The sequence below is a fragment of the Aptenodytes patagonicus genome, chromosome 3 (assembly GCF_965638725.1).
Source record: "Aptenodytes patagonicus chromosome 3, bAptPat1.pri.cur, whole genome shotgun sequence".
Classification (NCBI taxonomy): domain Eukaryota; kingdom Metazoa; phylum Chordata; class Aves; order Sphenisciformes; family Spheniscidae; genus Aptenodytes; species Aptenodytes patagonicus.
This window is the reverse complement of record NC_134951.1, coordinates 102,344,525-102,363,370: the sequence shown is the minus strand read 5'-3', so window position 1 is coordinate 102,363,370 and position 18,846 is coordinate 102,344,525. Positions and strand designations below refer to the sequence as shown.

Genomic DNA, 18,846 nt, shown 5'->3' with positions numbered 1-18,846 from the left:
TGACTGCGTTAATGAACTAATGGAGAAAAGTATACCTTTCAGACACCAGCTATCAATAGCTTCCATTTTCCAAGACTAAGTATTTCTGTAGAAATTTCTTGAAGGCTACAGCCAATTTTTGCCCTGGCCTTTCCAATTTCCTCTCTGCATGCTCTTGCTTCAGCATATTTCTTCTTGCTTTGCATTCAGTAAAGAACTCCTAATTTGTCCAAGGTGGTGTGTTACTACACTTTCTATCCATTCTGTGTTAGGGTGATTCCTACTTCTGGAGTTATCGTTTCTTTGAAGAACTACCAGGTCTCCATAAGTCCTTTTTCTACTTAGGGCTCATTTCCATGTGATCTCTCTCTATGAATTCTAAATTTAAGTGAACTTGAGCTTTACTAACATTTGGTTGTCTTTGATTAACTCTCGACTCTAACAAGTGTTTTGCTCAAGACATTCAGGCTTACTGCAACTGCATAGAATTAGACAAACTAAACATCAGGACTCAAAACACACTCTTCTACACACTCTTTTACAGGTGTTGTCTCTACTGTAGTTTTAAGAGACCCAGTTAAGACTGTTGTCTATGAGACGACACATTTCAACAAAAACACAGACATGAAAAGAGAAAGCAGACCATGCCCCTACCTGCATGGCTTACAAATACCACGAGTCAAACCAGTACATTGAAATTATTAATCGTAAGTACAGGTTATTGAATAAAACATTTCTGAAATAATTACAGCTTAATTCTAAATTTCTCAATTGTTCTGAACAGATGGAATACCTACTGCAGGAATTCCAACCCTAAAGAGGCAGAAGGTCAAAAAAACATTTGATCCTCTGATAAGGATATCTTACAATCTTCCCAATCTTCCCAAATACTTTAAGTTCCTTGGCAACTGCCAAAAGTCAAAAAGTTTCACAAACGTAAAGGCTTCCCTAGTTATAAATTTTGATACACTTCCCGAAGTCTCTACATAAAGCTCTGGACAAACTCTTCCTTTCAGCTGATCAGCTAAGAAACCTAGATCTTAAAACAAAAGAAGTCAGAAATATTTCATCATTCAAGAAGGCCAGTAGAAGATTTCTGCATTCTCTTCTGGATTACAAACTTGACACCCTCACCCTCCCCCTGTCCCCCATGCCAGTTTGGATTATGGAGCGAAGTAGAAACTGCACTCATAAAGGAAACACTAAGCATAGAAAAGATTTTTATTTGTCTTATTCAAGTCAACGCATTTACTTATGATGCAGAACTAATCCTTGAAGAATACTGTCGGTTCCGTAAGAGTTACAGAACAACAGTATTCCTCCTAGGTAACTCTTGAAAATAATTCTTCTGCAAAATATGTAAACCGTAAGATTGTTTTATCGTCATGCACATTCATATTCCTATGTAAATTGAGCCACAGTTATCACACTGGAGAGGAAAAGCCATGTTTTCACATAATGCAGAGGTCTGACGTTAAACACAACACATATTGGTTTTATATCAAAGAGGAAGATAAATTCTCTGCTGTGTCACGGAAATGCAGTGCAAACAGTTTTGAACGCTGCCAGATCACTGCCTCTTCAAGTAAGCCTTCAGAAAAACAGTGCTTTAACGAATAGTCCCATAACATAATTTTATACAGTTCAATGAGCCTTAGCAGCAGCTTTGCAAGTCCTGTCTTACATTGATAAAAAGGAAACTGAAACCATGCATCCAACAACCCCTGAAAGTCACAGTACTTTGCTCTTTGTACTATTTACAGGAGGTGCGTGCTAACTACACCTGGCCTTAGTGTTTTAGAGGTACAACATCAAACACCACTGCCTCCCTTTTTGCACATCTTTATCACCCTACAGTATTTCTTCTCAATGTTTTGTTATTTTTAACTAGCAACAGATAGTTCAGCATTTCAGTCATACACTAAATTTGATTAAGTATTAAATGAAGACTGCAGAACCTTGATTCACAAGTCACAAAAGCAAAGCCCAAGACAAATGCGAGACCAAACATCACTGAACCGTTAGAAGAACTGACATTTTTTTGAAGAATATCATACTCTGACAGCACCAGTCTCTCCCTAGTGCAGTACCAATTGCAGTAGTAGTTCCTAGTAGCTGCTCAAAACGGGCAAAAAATCACATTTAAAGTCCCAAGAATATCTCATCTCACAGGCATGGAAAAGAAAACTCCCTACACCTAGGCATAAGATTGTGTTAGCAACACTGGATTAAAAAACAGATCATCCTTTGGGCTCTTTCAGAACCAACCCTCCATTATTGGTTTTTTTCCAGGTCCCTAAAAAGCAAGCAGTGGCTTTATACACTACAGCCAGTCCATACCCTCACGGACCAGGGTTATAATCATTTTGGACTGAGACAGCACTTAATTCTCTCTGTTGGAATAACCCTCTTCCTAATGCTTCAGGAGGTTCAGGAGTTTCATGACACACCAGAGCTGCACAGGTAATTTGATGATGGCAATCTCCTCCCTCCCACGCAGATGCAGCAGCTGACAGGTCTAAGCACTTGCATGCATACAGGTGCATGGACTGCTTTTCAGAGCAGAAAAAAATGGACACGATCATCCCACACCCTGCGACAACCTTCACTGTCACCAGTCATCATCCAAATCCAGATTCAATTGGCTGAAACCCTTTACAGGTAAAATTGACACTAACAGCTCTAGAGGGATTTGACACATTTCCCTGTCCTAGGTCTCCTGTAAGGTTATGATTTTAAAGGAAAATAACATGCTGGAAAAGATACACGAAACAACCAAAACAAAACCACACACCCCCCACCACACAGTTTACAGGGGGAATGTGTACCTCGATAGCTTGCCAGCTAAGGCAGACTAACAGAGCTGGTCATGTACAATATGGCTTTGTTGGAGGGTTGCTTGTGAAAAACAGGCAATAAAAATGAGTCACTTATTACCATGATAGTTTAAAAATCAAACACAGTGAACCGACTGCCATAAACCAAAGGAATGATATATGGGGAATGAAGAAACTTCTGCTTCCAAACCAATAGCGAGCTGTTCTCCAGAATATTTTCAGAAGAATACGCTATAAAGCTTAGCACAACTTGTACAGCAAACTGACAGGAAGCTGCTGGTGTAGCAGGAAAAGCAAATGAAGTAACATAAATATGTAGGTAAGTAGCAAGTCTCAATATCTACAATACTATTGGGCTTGGAGTTCATCTTTGCCTCAGATTTGCTCTTTTGGGCAAGTCACACAGATCACTGTATATGTGTTTAGATAAAGGTATTTGCTCTCAAAGCACTTTAATCCCCGGAGATGAAACATTATATGAAAAGTAAATGTTGATATTTGCAGCTTACAGCCTTCTAATGACGGCTGAAATGTGCATTCCACATTTATCATCTGATAGAATCGACTCAAAAACAGTCTTCATACATGTTTTGACAATATGTGATCGTTCAGTACAACTCACTGCGTGTTGTCTGGCTGTCAAGTATGACCAAAAAAAATCCAAAAACCCCACAGTAAAAAAAAAAAAAACACCAAACACAAAAAAACAAAAACAAAACAAACCCCAAAACACACAAACAAAAAAACCCAAACAACCCCCAAAAACTTACTTGCAGAAGCGTTCCGTGAATATTATTCTGTCGTATACAAGGACTGGTAGAGTCTGGAAGCCCCTCCAGCAAGGACAGCACTGTATGTGGTACTTCATTTACCATAACAAATGGAACAAGGGCCCGACCTGACATCTCACGTGAACGGTACACAGGAGAGTGCCCACACCTAGAAAAAGGAGAAATACCTATTTTTTGTCATCCAGCTGCAATCCACTGCTGTGGCTAAAACAAAACAAAGGATAATGCAATGAAAACTAAAACACATTTCTCACAAATCAAATGTACAGTCTTTCATCTCAGTAGTGAAAGAATATTTGCCCAGAAACATAAGTCATACTAGAGCCACGTTGGAGGCTTTTTTTTTCCCTTCAGAAGCTCCTGTGTTTACATAAAGTAAAAAAAAAAAAAAAAAGAAAAGAAAAGATGCAATTATGCCATCAAGCAGGTTATGTATATGGTCCTGTTCCATCTTTCTTGATGTTTATGTTACTTACTATACAGCAATCATATTCAAATGTATTATGAGTTTGACTTAAAACTATTAAACTCCATGTTCTTAATCAGATGTTTCCATAAGAACACAACATGGTGTCTACTGGAATTTTAGGCCATATCTCCCACTGGTTTTTAGAACATATTTAAAGGCAGGAAGTAAAAGACACATTGGAAAATAATTTTCTAGTATTTATAATTAGTATCTGAAAAATAAATACTTTTTATTTATTAAAAATCAACTGATAAGACTCAAGACTGCATATAAAACACAGGCCAAAAAGAACCTTTTATCTTTTAATGTTATTAAGGTTTTAACTGGCTGTAGATTTATGATTATACATAGAATTAACTATTCAGCTATAGTAACACATTAACCAGCTGTATACTACTTCAGTAGCATGTATACAGAGTTGAAGTGAATAAAAATCTTTTCTCAACTAAAAGTAGGTTAGCCTAAGTCTTTCAAAGCCAGTAATTCTTGCATGTGTCAATTTTTGTAAGGCAGGTACGATTCAGCCACCCGCAGTCTCAGACAACTGAGAAAGTTACCACAGGGTTTAGAAATGAATGGCCAAATGACTTAGGTGATGTAAAATGCAGTATGGCAGAAGGTATGCTCTGGTACCTCCCAGCTGACTGTGATGACCCAGAGAGATAGCCTTCCCTCTTCCTACCCTCTCATCCTTTTCCTGAATTGCTTCTTACGTATTTTCAGCTTACAAAATCACATGTAGTTGAGATTATCCCCTGCCAAACTGGGCAAACCACTTTTGAGCACTCGCAAACAAGCCCTGCAGGGTCATGCCTGCGTATTTAAAAAATGAAATGAAATTAAAAGGTATTCTAAGGTTTCAAATGTCTCTAGCAAATTGTCCTGGTTTCAGCTGGGGTAGAGTTAATTTCCTTCCTAGTAGCTGGTACAGTGCTGTGTTTTGGATTTAACATGAGAACAATGTTAACACACTGATGCTTTTGTTGTTGCTAGGCAGTGCTTACACTAGGCAAGGACTTTTCAGCTTCCCATGCTCTACTGACTGAGAAGGCTGGAGGTGCACAAGAAGCTGGGAGGGGGCACAGCCAGGACAGCTGACCCAAACTGGCCAGAGGGACATTCCATACCATGTGACGTCATGCTCAGTATATAAACTGGGGGGAGTATATAAACTGGGGGGAGCTGCCCGGGAACTGGCTGGGCATTGGTCGGTGGGTGGTGAGCAATTGCATTGTGCATCACTTGCTTTGTATATTCTTTTATAATCATTATTCTTCTTCTTTTCCTTTCCTTTTCTGTCCTATTAAACTGTCTTTATCTCAACCCATGAATTTTACTCTTCCCTCCCCCCCGCTCAATTCTCTCCCCCATCCCACGGGGGGCAGAGAGTGAGAGAAAGGCTGTGTGGTGTTTAGCTGCCTGCCGGGTTAAACCACAACACAAATTTAAATCAATACTCAAAGTAGTTGTTTACTTTAGTTCACATCAAAGAAATACAGAAAACAGTTTTCATCTTGAAACAGCAACTGAATTAATAGGGTTTTGAACCCAAGACAGTAAATAGACTTAACTGAAATAGCGTTAACAGTTCTGACATTTTAGTCATGCTAGGCCACGGTATGCCTGAAAAACACAGAACTCATTTAGAGGAAGCAGAGAGCTACGCTACCCTGAACAACAGGCTTTTGTGGGAGTTTTCATCCTCACAGTATGGCAGCATGTTCTATCCTCCACCTCCCCATGTCTTCCCTTGTAGGGAATGACTCTTGGGAAGATGATCCTTGCACTGCCTTTTCAAAGGCTGGCTGTCCTTCACAACAGGATGCAAAAGCAGTGCAGTCACAACTGGAGGCTCTTCCATATGGAGAAGCTTTAATTCTGTATTGACAAGGTGCAAGAAGAAAGTCAGCTTAGCTCTTAATGAAAAACTTCCATTTTTTTTGAACAAAAACATTTTAATTCTACTGCACAATAAACTTAAACCTGAGAAGCGATTTGTCTGAAACCATTCCTTTATTTCTGCTCAACCATGTTTTCTTAACCAAGAGATTCTCACATGTAGATGTTCTTTCCAAACACAAGCAACTCTGATACTGTAAAGAATGTCTAGTTTTTAATTAGCTGTAACTGTATACTCAAGAATGTTCTTTATTTTGTTCATGGCCTTTTATAAATCCTAAGGAATCTGACATGTCTTCAGAAGGAAGAGTGGAAAATGGGTAAAATGCCAGGGTTTCCTCTAACTTGTGCAAGGGTACTTTCCAACCCTACATGCTTCAGAGGGGGATTTCTCCTCGAACACGATGCAATGAATTAGAATGGAATTCTGTGGGTTTTTTCCTAGTAATAAAAAAATGGAGTTGAGAACAATTTTTTAGATAATCTGACTTTAACTTTGGTGTCTTGTAAAAACTGACATTAAAGACTTACAACACATGCACATACATCTATGTACGAGATACAGTATTTTACACATCAAATTTTGTTCCACGCTGTTATTTTATCAAATTAATTATGGAACTAGAAGTGACTGCTCTGTCTTTAGAAAGAAGAAAGTAATTTCATATTACAGGCAAAAATTGTCTCAGCTGCCTAAAGTCTGGGTCCGCAACAGAGACTGCCACCTCAGCATTTATACTGAATGTATGTAAGGCAAAAGTGCAATTCTCAAAACTACCGACAAGTCTAATCTTCACCTCTCCTCATGCCCCAAATTGTTGTTGTCTATAAGAACCTCAGCAGCTGAGTGTTACCCCACACAGAAGCCTAACCGGGACCCTCAAATTAGGTTCTGTTTTGCACTTTGAGGATCCTAAATCAGGAGGCAATAACCTCCTCCTCCTCCTCCCCCTGAGCAAACACACAGGTGCCCAGCGGGTGGAGAACTCGCCCAGGACGCAGGGGACCCAGTTCTGCAACTTTCTGTGCCTGAGGGAAGTGCAAACCCACAGCTACTACTTGCCCAAAGGGTGACCCAGCCACCAACCTGCCACTGTACTACGCACCTGCTGTACATTAATGCAAACTTCTCACCCTACAGATTGCTACATAGGGTGCAGTGTAGTCACAGGAGCTGACATCTTAGTGGAAACCCTCATAAGAGCACTCCTATGAAATCATTACTAAGGAACAAAAGCATCACAAAGTTTAAGAACAATAAAGTATCTGCTTTATAGGAACACATATGGGAATACAGGGAAAGTATTTCACATTGGCAAATGGCTTCCCAAATCTAAGAGGGGTTAACTTTCCTACTGTTTCTTCTCCTTTTTTTTTTTTAATTTATTTTTTAACATCGCCTAATACTCAAAGAAAAAATCAGTGTGTGTGTGTGTCCCAAGAAACAGTACTGGTAACATTTCAGAAACACTCCTCCTTTCACATACACATGCAAGATATCATGCCAAGTCACCACTAGTGACCTATCCCTGAACTTCTGCATACCCTGAAGGCACTTATGTGTACATCTCTCATGTTTTGAAGGCACTTGGCTTCATTCCTGAATCATGCAAGAAGTTTGCCAGAGGAATGTCAAAATATACACTACTTTTTCCATAACCTGTAACAGCACCCTAGATTAAGAACAGGCAGTTTTGATTTTTACTGGATCCCACTTAGATATAATCTCTTACCTGTAAATAAAACTAAACAGGATCAATTCTCAAAAAGTGAGAGGAAGAGTGAATGCAAATAAAACAACTGAGTAACACAAAACAACAATCTAACCCAACGTAGCAATTTTTTTGTTTATTGTTATACCAGCCTCCAAGATCAACTATACACCTTAACACTGAGTCCACCACCTGTATTCTTAAATATTTATTTATCTAGGATTTAGCCACAACTATGGGAAGCAATCTCACAAGAAAAGTCATTACACAACTACAGCAAGTCAGTGTAACTCAGTTTGTACCTGCAGCAAAACCTAGCAGCTTAAGGAAAGAAGTATTTTAAAGCTGTTAAACTATTCTGGTTACTCCTCCTGCAGCAGTTTAACACACTGCCATCCCTGAGATTAGTTTTACTTATGTGGTGGCAGTTGCCTTGCCAGGACATTGGCAGAAAAGAACAGGACCTCCAACCTTGGCCACTTCACCATCCAGACTCTAAGCTTCACCTGCCAACAACATGACTAAAGTCTGTCACAGGCTGCCTCTACTAATCTTCTCTGCGGGCAAGTATGAGCAATGGAGTCTTGCATCTCTTAGGGCAGCATGTATGTGGGTCCAAACCTGTATTTAAAACTATTCCATTTTCTTTGATTTGAAAAATACTGGGGGAGGGGGAGTGTTTTCAGTATGTGATGCTTTCTTTACATGCAGATCATGTATAAATAGACTTTAAAATCTAAGAAATATCTAAAATGTTGTCATATGTAAAAACATACAGTATGCCAACCTAGTTTTATTACATCTCAAGGTAGCAACAAGCAACGAAACTTGCAAAATCCTCATGTGATACACTTCTGTTAAATCCTGAGGGCTATTAACAACTGTTGAAGTAGTATTCCGCGTTGAACTCGGTACTGTTTATCTAGGTGCACGAGGTATTGGATGTAAACATGTTTACTTGAAACAGTCCATGATCAAGAACAAAAAGTCAATAAATCTGAGGTGGTTTCATTTCGTGTAACTGTAGATTCAATGCATTTCCACTGCTCCGTTCCAGCTTTAACACTTAGATCCTGAACAACCCTCCTAACTGACATAATTTATGACCAACTCTCTTAAGGCACAAAGATTCCATACTCCTCTGCACACATCAAAGTATCTAATTTATTACTCTGGCTACAAACAACAGAACATTAGCTGTAAATAAAAATATCTTAAACTTTTTTTGGGAAAAAAAAAAAAGAGAACTGCAGGTGTTTCCTATGTACTTATTTTTCTCCCTTTCTTATTACTCCCCCTCAACAGACCTTATATTACCCAAATTAACCAACCAAATAAGGATTTAGTTATATACCTTTTATATGAAAATCACAGAAATAAATGAGTAGATCACACCTGTAGCTGAAGATATGTCCATTACATTAAGTAATATTACAGTTCTTAGAAAAAGGATTAACAAGGAGAAAAATATCTATTTCCAGGTTTACTGGATGTTGTCACAGCGATCTGTGCATTGCTAATAAGCAGTGACATAATTAGTAATACAGTTCCTGCAGTCCTATAGACAGTATCACAGCATCACAATTTTGTTTTCAGCTGAAATACATCCACATACACTGCCTTCACAAAATGTTGGAAGAGGAAACTGGGAACAGCAGCCATGAAAACGGAACTGAAACAACAGGAGAACAAGCTGAACAACAAGGAAGGGAACATTCTGCAGAAGGGGCCTCTGATCTTGTAAGTCAAACCAAATATCCTGCCACCATCGCAAAAAGAGTTTGGGAGAAGAGGGCAGCACAAGGCAGGATAGGCACACTTGCAATTCAAACAAACCAACTCTGCCTGCTAGTTCAAGCATTTTAACAGCCTCTAGGGTTTTTAAAAGATAAAACTGATTAAAAATAAATGAATAAATAAAAAAAAAAAAAAAAATCAAAGAGATGGTATCCTTTAAACCCTGGAGCTAGTTATGCCACAAGGCCCTAACAAATGCACCGGAAAGGAAAAATTGTAGTAAGGCTTCTGGCTGATTCTGTATAGACATGATAAGTTGTATGAGAAAGAGGTTCCCTCTTTCCTCCACCATGCAGCTATATAGTTCAAGTCACGTTATCAGTTCTAAAGCAAGAATTAAAAACATGAAATTACATTAGGGGAAAACATGGATGGGGATCATAGAGAAAAGTATTTAGCAACAGATTCAGTTTGTATTAGAGTTTGGTTATTAAGATTCAAGAGCATTGCACTGCCTGTATTAATTGAAATAACTCAAAAAAAGTTTTTAGAAAAAAATTCATCATGATTATATACTAGTTCATTTTTTCTCCCCTTCAAGTTCTCTCCCGAAAGATTAAATTCAGCATCTTTCAAATGCAGTATTACAGGTTTCCAAGCAAAGAGAGGTCCAAAAATAGCATTAAAAAATACACTCATGCTTCCACACAATTAACATAACTTGGACTTCCATATTGGGGACAAATCAGCAGGACAGTACCTATTCATTAATGTGAGAGTAAGGTTTCCTGGAATATGAACAATAATTTGCTATACAGGTACCTGAAGTTTCTTTTGTTCATTTATTGATTTGCTTATTTTGTGTTTTTCTTTTAAGGAGACCCAACTATCTTCCATTTCATTAGATTTCTGTGTTCCTTAGAATTAAAGTATCCAAAGCATTTAATTTTTAAAACTTATTTCACTGTGGAAACCTGCATTGTAATTGGCCTGAAGATAATTTTTTGTTCTTTAATCTGAAATTAAGAACAAAAAAAAAACCCAGAATAATCCGTGTTTTTATATAGTATCTCAATATTTACCTGACAAGTAGAAAAACATTACAAAAAGTATCAACAGTCTGTCAGAGGTTTTAGATCTACAGTCAACACATGAATGTAGCCCAGAAAATGTTTGAACACAACCATGGACAGAAACAGATCAACTTTAATTTCAGGTTATTTATGCAGTACTAAACCTCAATTCTTATCTATTTCCTTTAAAGTGAAGTTAATGGTTGCCCAATCTTCTAATGTCTTTATACATTGTGTTAAGTATTTTATTCTTCCAACTTGGGCAATTAAGATAAAACCCGTATGTTTTTGTAAAGGCAGTGTTTTCCACACAAGCACTTAATGAATCAGAGTAGCTGTAAATACTGCAGGAACTATGAAGGCAAAGTACACGGACTTTTATTTGTGAAAGCTGTCCACAAGCTATGCCAGGAGTTGTTTCTCCCTATGTTTCGAAGGGCTTTCTAGGAATAAATTACAGACATTTTCCTCTTGTCACCAAGACCTAGGTTATTGTTAAAAGTGGCCAACTGATACCAAGCTGAATCAACAACAGAAACTTGAATTGTTGTGGTTCAGCCAGCCAACAAACTAAGATCTCTAACATGTAAGCCTATGAAAACTGTTACTAATACTGTGTGTAAACTTTAGACCAACAGAAATATGTTCTCTTCAAATGGAGATTTGCTGTAGAACATGCTGACACAGTTTAAATGACATCTCTTCTCGCATTCACATCAAGAAATCTCAAATAATATCTCCAGGTAGCTAACCTCTACGTTTATTTAACTATTACATGAGGTTAGAGCCTCCTTTCACCAGTTTTTGGTTCACAGCATTCTAGAGAAAAAACAACTGCTCTTAACTCAAGGTCATGGAAAAGAAAAATTTTCATTCACAACCGTATTTCAACTTCGTTCATTTGTGAAGTTACTACGATGTTTCACAACTACAGAATAATGGAAAGAAACACACACCACTTACTACCAAAACAGTTAGGAAAAAACACAACAAAGAATGTAGACAAACTGCTTTCTGTCTTAGCAACTGTATCATCATTATTTTGAACTCTATGAAAGGGAAGTTGAATGCATAAACCAAGTCTCAGCACCTTGTGAAGATTTTGAAAGCTTCAGCTGATTGTAAACAAGCATGCAACAAAAGTAGTTTTCAAAACTTATTATCAGACCCCTGAAAACAACCAAAGGATTTGGGTTCTCAAAGACACTTTCCTTTCAACCATATCACCAAAAGTAGCTAGCCCACTGCCAAACAGCCTTCCCAATATTGACTCTTCTCAAACTCAGACTGTTCTTTTTAAATAATACTGACTTTTTAAAATATTATACTTGGTTTTCCTTGACATATCTACCATCCTCTGCATAGTTAATGCATTATTTCTCTCCATTTTCATGTTCCTTCCTGCAAACACTTCTGCAGAACAAACTAAATGTTACTATTTGGCTACTTATCTTGACCAGCAAAGTACTTACTGACTGGCTAATTTTAAGTATGTAAATGAATAATACAAGTATTTCATCAATTATGTGTTGACAGTTGAGCACCCCATCATATTTTTTACTGCATCATGTTTCAAATAAGAAGTAGCATACATCAAATTTTAACCTAGGATGCCAGCCATTGGCCCTCTTCAGGAGTCTGCAATACTGGACAAAGATATTGTTACTCTCAGTGCTCATGAACGCCTCTCTGCTAGACATCACCTTTTATTTCCCGTGAATCCGACAGCTCCCTACAGTTTGTGAGTATTTTCTAAATTGCTTCAGATGATAATTTGCCAATGAGAAGCAGATTGATGAACACAGTAAAAACTGGAATAACAAATCAATAATGAATACCTAGGGGTTGTAGTATTTTCCATTAGCACCTCTTGAACATGAACATTTGCCCACAGTTTAAGAGGAAAGGCTGAGGAATACAGCAAAGAACGTACAAGATGTACAATGATTTCTAGCTGAGCAGAAGGTCTTGAATAGCCTAGTGTCAATCAAGCACTTTGCAGTCTTCTTTAGCACTACCATTTGAACGTAATAAAAATGGAAAAATTGACAAACTGTTTACTATTTATTTAAAAATGCTAAAAAAAGTCTGAAAACCTTATTAATAAATACTTACGGTGAACCATAAATATTTTTACAGATCAGTACCGATCACTATGCAATCAGGATTGCACAGAGAATAGACTAAGTAGAAATGAAAGAATTCCAAGCCAGTCCCAACTCACAGGAGAGGAGTTATGCTCGGAGGGGAAACACATTCCCCTCCCTCCCTCCTTCTCCCCCAGCCATGCAAAACGTCATCTTAGATGTTAAGCAAGAGATTTAACACTACAAAATACAGTAAGAATCTCAAAAACAATGTATGTTTTTGTGGTGTATGTTCCTCCTTTTTCCAAATGTCTATGCCAGCTCAGGTATTTTGGGAACCTTGCCTATAATCAAAAGGATATCTGTCTTCGTATTGCAATGACAGGTCAGCCCCATAAGCTTCCCCAGCAAGGACAGGGCATTCCAATGGGTCAGAGCCTGCTCCTAGTATCACAGGGATTCCGAATAATAAATTATTGTGGACAGTTAAAATACTACGCAGTTATACTGATCAGACATTAGATTACAAAGAGAAAAAAAACACCAAGACAAAGGAAAAAACCAGAGACCAAAGACTGAGATGTGCATGTGATATGGAAACCCAGGGAGATGCTTTTATAAACAACTGTAATCAAGAGCAGCTATTTTAATACAACAATGCTGCAACAAACATATGTAGTTCTTTTCATCTAATATGAAAAGGCATTTCCACAAAAGCTCTTTGATTATCAGACCCCCAACAAGATTCCCAGTCTTACAGAAACGACAGTTGAAAACAGGCAAGTTTTAACATCAATTCTCCTACTGATGCCATGGCACACTAAAGTAAAGGAAAAAGAGGAGAAAGCAGAGAAAGCACACTTAGCACAACCATTTAGCTATCTTGTTTGGCCACTTACCAAAGGATACCAGTGTTTAGCCTACAGAAAGTCAGATGGCTGCTTTCAAGTCAGATACAGGATGATGTACTAAACTCACATATGCAATTGTGCATGTGTGAAACAAACCAAATGCAGGGAAACTGCATTTAAACGACTTATATAAACAGCAATTTTAGCAAAATATACATGAATGACTTCAGTCAAGCTCTTCCCAAACAAACTGAAGATATCTCGTTATCAGAACTCCCTCACTCCCCTGTCTCTTATGCTCTTTATTCAGTGTAAGGTTTTAAAATTATTTCAAAGTCTCACAGACACTTTTGATTTTACATTTGAATTTTGTTTCTTTATTACTCCATCTTACCCTAGACCCAATTCCCATGAAGCCTATATAAGCTTTGTCACAGGGCTACAACGGAACAGGATCAGGCACCTGATAGACTGGATATAATTAAACACAACACAAAGCAATAAAACTAATAGGCATAGGTCAACAAAGATTAACTTTTTCAAAAGAGCAACCCACATGCAAGTAACATTACTGATCAGTGAATATTTAAATTCACACCACCTTCTCGAATATTAATACTACTACTATACCTGGGTCTTTTTCCTTAAGACGTTTCCTTAAGAAGTGAGCTCTCACAGATTTATAAAATAAGACGCAACTGTGACTCCTAGAGAGCCCCAGAATTCATGGTCAGGTGCTCCGCTTCCAAAGAAGCTAAAATAAACCTAGATCAATCTCACTTATTTAATATACATTTTTCAAACTGCCTAAAACATAAAACTGAACGATTTGCAACATTAGTACACACAGGTTACAACAGTAAGATCATAATTTTACATATGCATCTTTGCATAATTGGATTTGTTCTTCAAAAGCAAAAGATGTGAACTATGGCAATAATATTTCCCCCTTATCTGTACTGAAGTAAACTGAGCAATGAAGACTGAAAGGAATATGCGAGGAATTTGTGAACATAAGTGGAAAACGAATGGGGAGAGAAAAAAACAGGCAAAGCTGCATCAGAATGACATTTTGCATCTTAGTAGGAAAGCATCAAAGAACCAGGGATAAATCAGTCAATGAAAAAGACAGAACAATAATGTAAATACATTCAGTATATCTGGCAATTGAAAACCGTATTTGGGGGATAGAGTATTATGCAACATCATGAGGTTGCTTCATGACATGGGAAAGAACTTAAACTTTTTACTAATCAGAAAACTATTGAACACAGTTAGTCTTTTGTACTAGGTTCAAGCAGAATATAACTGAAGGTCTATTTTTAAATTTCCACCAAATATTTTTAAAGATAGACTGTGATTCACTTTGACCAATAAAAACTGCAAAACAAAATTAATTGTTAGAGATTAAAATTCAAGTTCTTATTTCTATTACAAATTTGCATGTTGAGTAACAGCATTCTTAAAATAGCTTTCTAAGCTTGTTGGTATCTGACAATACTTAATCTCTGAATAGCATTTTGTACAGAACAATTTATGGAATTTATACATTGTACACTGAACCTCTCAGACTTCGCTGAAGGAGTCTGATCTTTTATAACAGAAGCCCACATTTTGCTCTTAAGTTTTAAGAAAAGTCTTCTGTAACCTGCATATTGGTCTGGATTGGCACCTGTTAAGATTTAAAAAAGATTTAACCGTAAGTCAACAAAACTTAGTGTATTTACCCAGTGAATAAAACCAAGAGTACCGCATTATTTATGTGGACTAAAGATTCATGTGGAATCATGGCCCCTAGGATTTTCTTTTGCTTTTCCCCCCAGGTTTGAAAGAAGTTGGGGCTAACAGTCTGCATTACTTCTTGCAGAGGGACAGACTCACAAATGTAATCCTCTGCTAAGACACCTAAGAAGGCGAGAGTCACGTAACGTATCCAAAAAGAGTCCACCAAACTCCTAGGGTAACAGATACTTAAAGAGTCTGGTCTAACCCCTTCAAAAAGCCCAAGAAAACAAAGTTTAGCCAAGGAACGTCATCCTGGCCCCACAGGCAACCGGCACGGCAGGCCAGCAGGCCCCACAGCACTGCACAGGGACGCGATTCACAGGAACCTGCTGGGATGCCGCTCCGGTGCTTGTGGAGGGCTCCCGCGCAGCAGGCGGGCATCACCAGCGCCGCAGCACTGCTGTGGGAAAGGGATCACGGGGTGCACTCTTCAGCCAAGTGACTTTTAAGAAATTCACCGAGCTGACTTTGCCAGCAGCCCTTTAGGAGGTTTCAGAGAGCCCATTCTAACAAGCAAGCTGCAAAAGCAGTAACTTCCAAGAAAAAGTGTACCAATAAAAAAAAAAGTCATACCATCTTCAGTTGTTTCCTCTGCCTCTCCAAGACAGGGGATACCTAGATCAATGTAAATCCACGTACCCTCTACCAGATGCATCCACAGCCCACTTAAATAACAGATTTATTTGAGCTTTCCTATCACAGCTACTACAATAGCATTTGAGCTGCCAGTTTGCTCACAACCAGTGTGGACTTCCCCTCTCCTCCTCTAAGCGCTCTTTTTAGGAATGACTTACAGTAACAGGGCAGCTGACAATGCTCCATCCTACAGAAAATTTTTCCTCGCCACACACAATTTTCTTTTCCTTTCACCTTAGTGTCTGTCATTAACTAAAAGCCACAGTAATTATCCTTGTATATTAATGACAAGCTCACTCGAGTGCAAAAACAAAATAGCACGGTATCGGTTCAGGGTGGTGGATGGAGGTGGGCAGGAAGGGGAAGAGAACAGCTGTAAAGGACTAGTGGTTCCCACTGCCACCTACCCTGGCCCCCAACTAAAAACAGCATCAGGGGATTTTGGAATTTAGCTCCTCCATTTTACAGAAAGATGCAAGTTACAAAATTCTGCACAAGAAAATAGTGTCTATTTCATAACTGTTAATTTCATGGAAAGATGTTCACATTTCTATTTAAATTGTCCTCAGACACTGAGTTTCTTCAATGACTTGCAACAGAATACACCTAGAAGCGACACTGCTTTGAAATCTGTGTATTTGGCAGAGTTTTAAAGAGGAAATTTCACTAAGAATTAAAAACAGTTTTGTCAAGTGGTAGACAAGGCACATATACCCAAAGAGTTTTAAAAAAAAACTTATATTGTTTGACATTTTAAAGCTAACTTTTTAAAAACTTCTTAAGAGATTAAGAAGTCATGCTCCTAAACAGGGCTAGACTTCAATTAGTGAAAAGTATCCAAGTCAATATAGCAATACCCACTTTACTCCTTCAGAGCACTCAGCCCAGAACATTTAACACTAAACAAACACTCTGTCAATGCCGTGGTCCAAGAGGACACAAGGTAACTCAAATTTAGATCGTTCTGAAGAGATTACACATCTTCGAAAGGGGGAGGGGGAGGCGAAAGGGAGGTTATGTTTTTGTTTCATACTTAAAACATTACCTCCCAATTACCTCCCTTGTTAATCAAAAACATTCTGTACATTCCTTCATCTTAGAAAGTAACCATTAAAGCAGACCTATCTAGCTCTTAAAAAAAAAAAGTGAGGTATTAAGTTGTGAATCAGTGTTCCCTTCCAAATAAAACATCTGCAAGGGGAAAGGGGAAAAAAAATTTAATAGAACTGCAGATAGGTAATCAAATGCCCTAGTTCAACAGGGAGTAACCAGTATGCGCATGGAGACTGAGATTTGTCCTTGTAGCATTTAATCCTACTCATATTGTGCAATTTATCTCAGCACGGTCAGAGCAACCACAGCTCTACTCCCACTAGATGGAAAATTCCACTCGGGCTTAAGTGAAACTCTTCAAAAGCCCAATTTGAATTCTTCCTGCTAAACCCGGTTTTGTTCAGAGAACTGCTCATTTGCTTGCAAACACAGTAAGTATTATGTTCATCCTCTGAGAGCAACAAATGAATGCCACTTCATTGTGGGTTGAGCCCTGGAAAGAGTCTGAAGATCAGTTATGGGTTATATTCACCCTTCTCTCCTTGCTGCGTAAGCGGTGTCTTTCCTTGACAGGGGTACAGCAATAGAAATGTAAAAATCTCGCAGTAAAAATATGGCAATTAAATGTTATAATTGCATTGGGCTACCATGTAATTATATGTATACGTAGATGTTATATAATACAATGCTACATTGAGCAATTCAAAGGAACAGCTAATATATACAATTTAATGTCTAGATGCATAGGGCCTGGGGCACCAGGCCTTCTCTTTGATCCTCTCTAAGTGGTTACTTCACAACAATCTTCATTACCACCTTCTAAAGAACCACCGAATGAACAGGAAAGAATTTTATTTTAGTTCATCTGCTCCTGTAGAATAGAAAATAGGAAGGAAAAATAGCAACATATTTATCTTACCCAGGTAAATCACCCCTATGCATTCCAATTAATGCAGTCAGAGTGAACTGAAAACAATCATGGTATTCACAGAACAAGGGCATAAGAGCTCTACACAGAAATACAGCCAGTAACAGCACACTAAGCTATATCATAAATACATACATTTCCTCCTACAGAATCCTTGGTATTGCCCCCCAGCAACCATAAAAAATGCCAATGCTTTGCTAAGTAACCTGTCAGAAAATGCATGTCTGTACACCCACACACAGTTTACTGTCTGAAATACGTAAGAATTTTATTCTAATTTTATACCTGTATCCACAGCACTTACTGCCAAATTCAATGGAAAGGAAATGCAGAAAACATCATCTTTATCTGCCACACCACTCCTCTTTAGGAACACAGTTAAAGGAAGGTAGGTTGAACGATACAGGTCTCTTAAGTGTTTCAGGTTCTTCTTTTAAAGATTTTATTGGGTTTTTCTCCCCACATCTTCTGAATGGATTTAAATAACCTCAAGAGAATAAGCTAATTAAGTGCAAAGAGTTATTCTGCTGGTGTCTCTGTACCTTGCCAAAAGTAGTGGTCATAATATAAAGACAAAACTCAAAAGCTATAACCAAAAGCTTATCAAAAGTTAATCTTTTACCGATATCAGAAACTATGCTGAAACATTATATTAAAAATAAAAATAATAAATAAATGAGCATTCTCCGGTGTATTAACAAAGGCATAAAACCAGAGCTAATCAATGATGTAACCAACAAATACAGTTTTAAACATTTCCCCAAAAAGCATTTAAGATACAAATACGGCAGAAAACCAAATATTTTTAAGTATTAAATACATCTAAATGCATTTAAAAACTCTTATTACAGGTTTTTTTTCCGTTAAGAAAAAAGGGTAGGTTATTATTTATTCTTGAAAATTCAAAAAAACATTGTAAGAAGCAAGAGAGACATCACATCTGTTGTGAAGAATAAGCAGACAGAGCTATTTTTATTTTCTAACATAAACAGTAGTTTAAAATAAAAAT

General features: G+C 37.8%; 1 protein-coding gene across 2 annotated transcripts in view; it reads right to left on the bottom strand.

Annotated features, from left to right (window-relative positions):
• THADA (THADA armadillo repeat containing) overlaps positions 1 to 18,846 on the bottom strand; it is a 168,316-nt gene that overhangs the window by 88,174 nt on the left and 61,296 nt on the right. For both annotated transcript variants that reach the window (XM_076334455.1, XM_076334454.1), the window contains one exon: positions 3,587 to 3,755. In XM_076334455.1, coding sequence (XP_076190570.1) covers positions 3,587 to 3,755 — 169 coding nt within the window. The remainder of the gene's footprint in view (positions 1 to 3,586; positions 3,756 to 18,846) is intronic.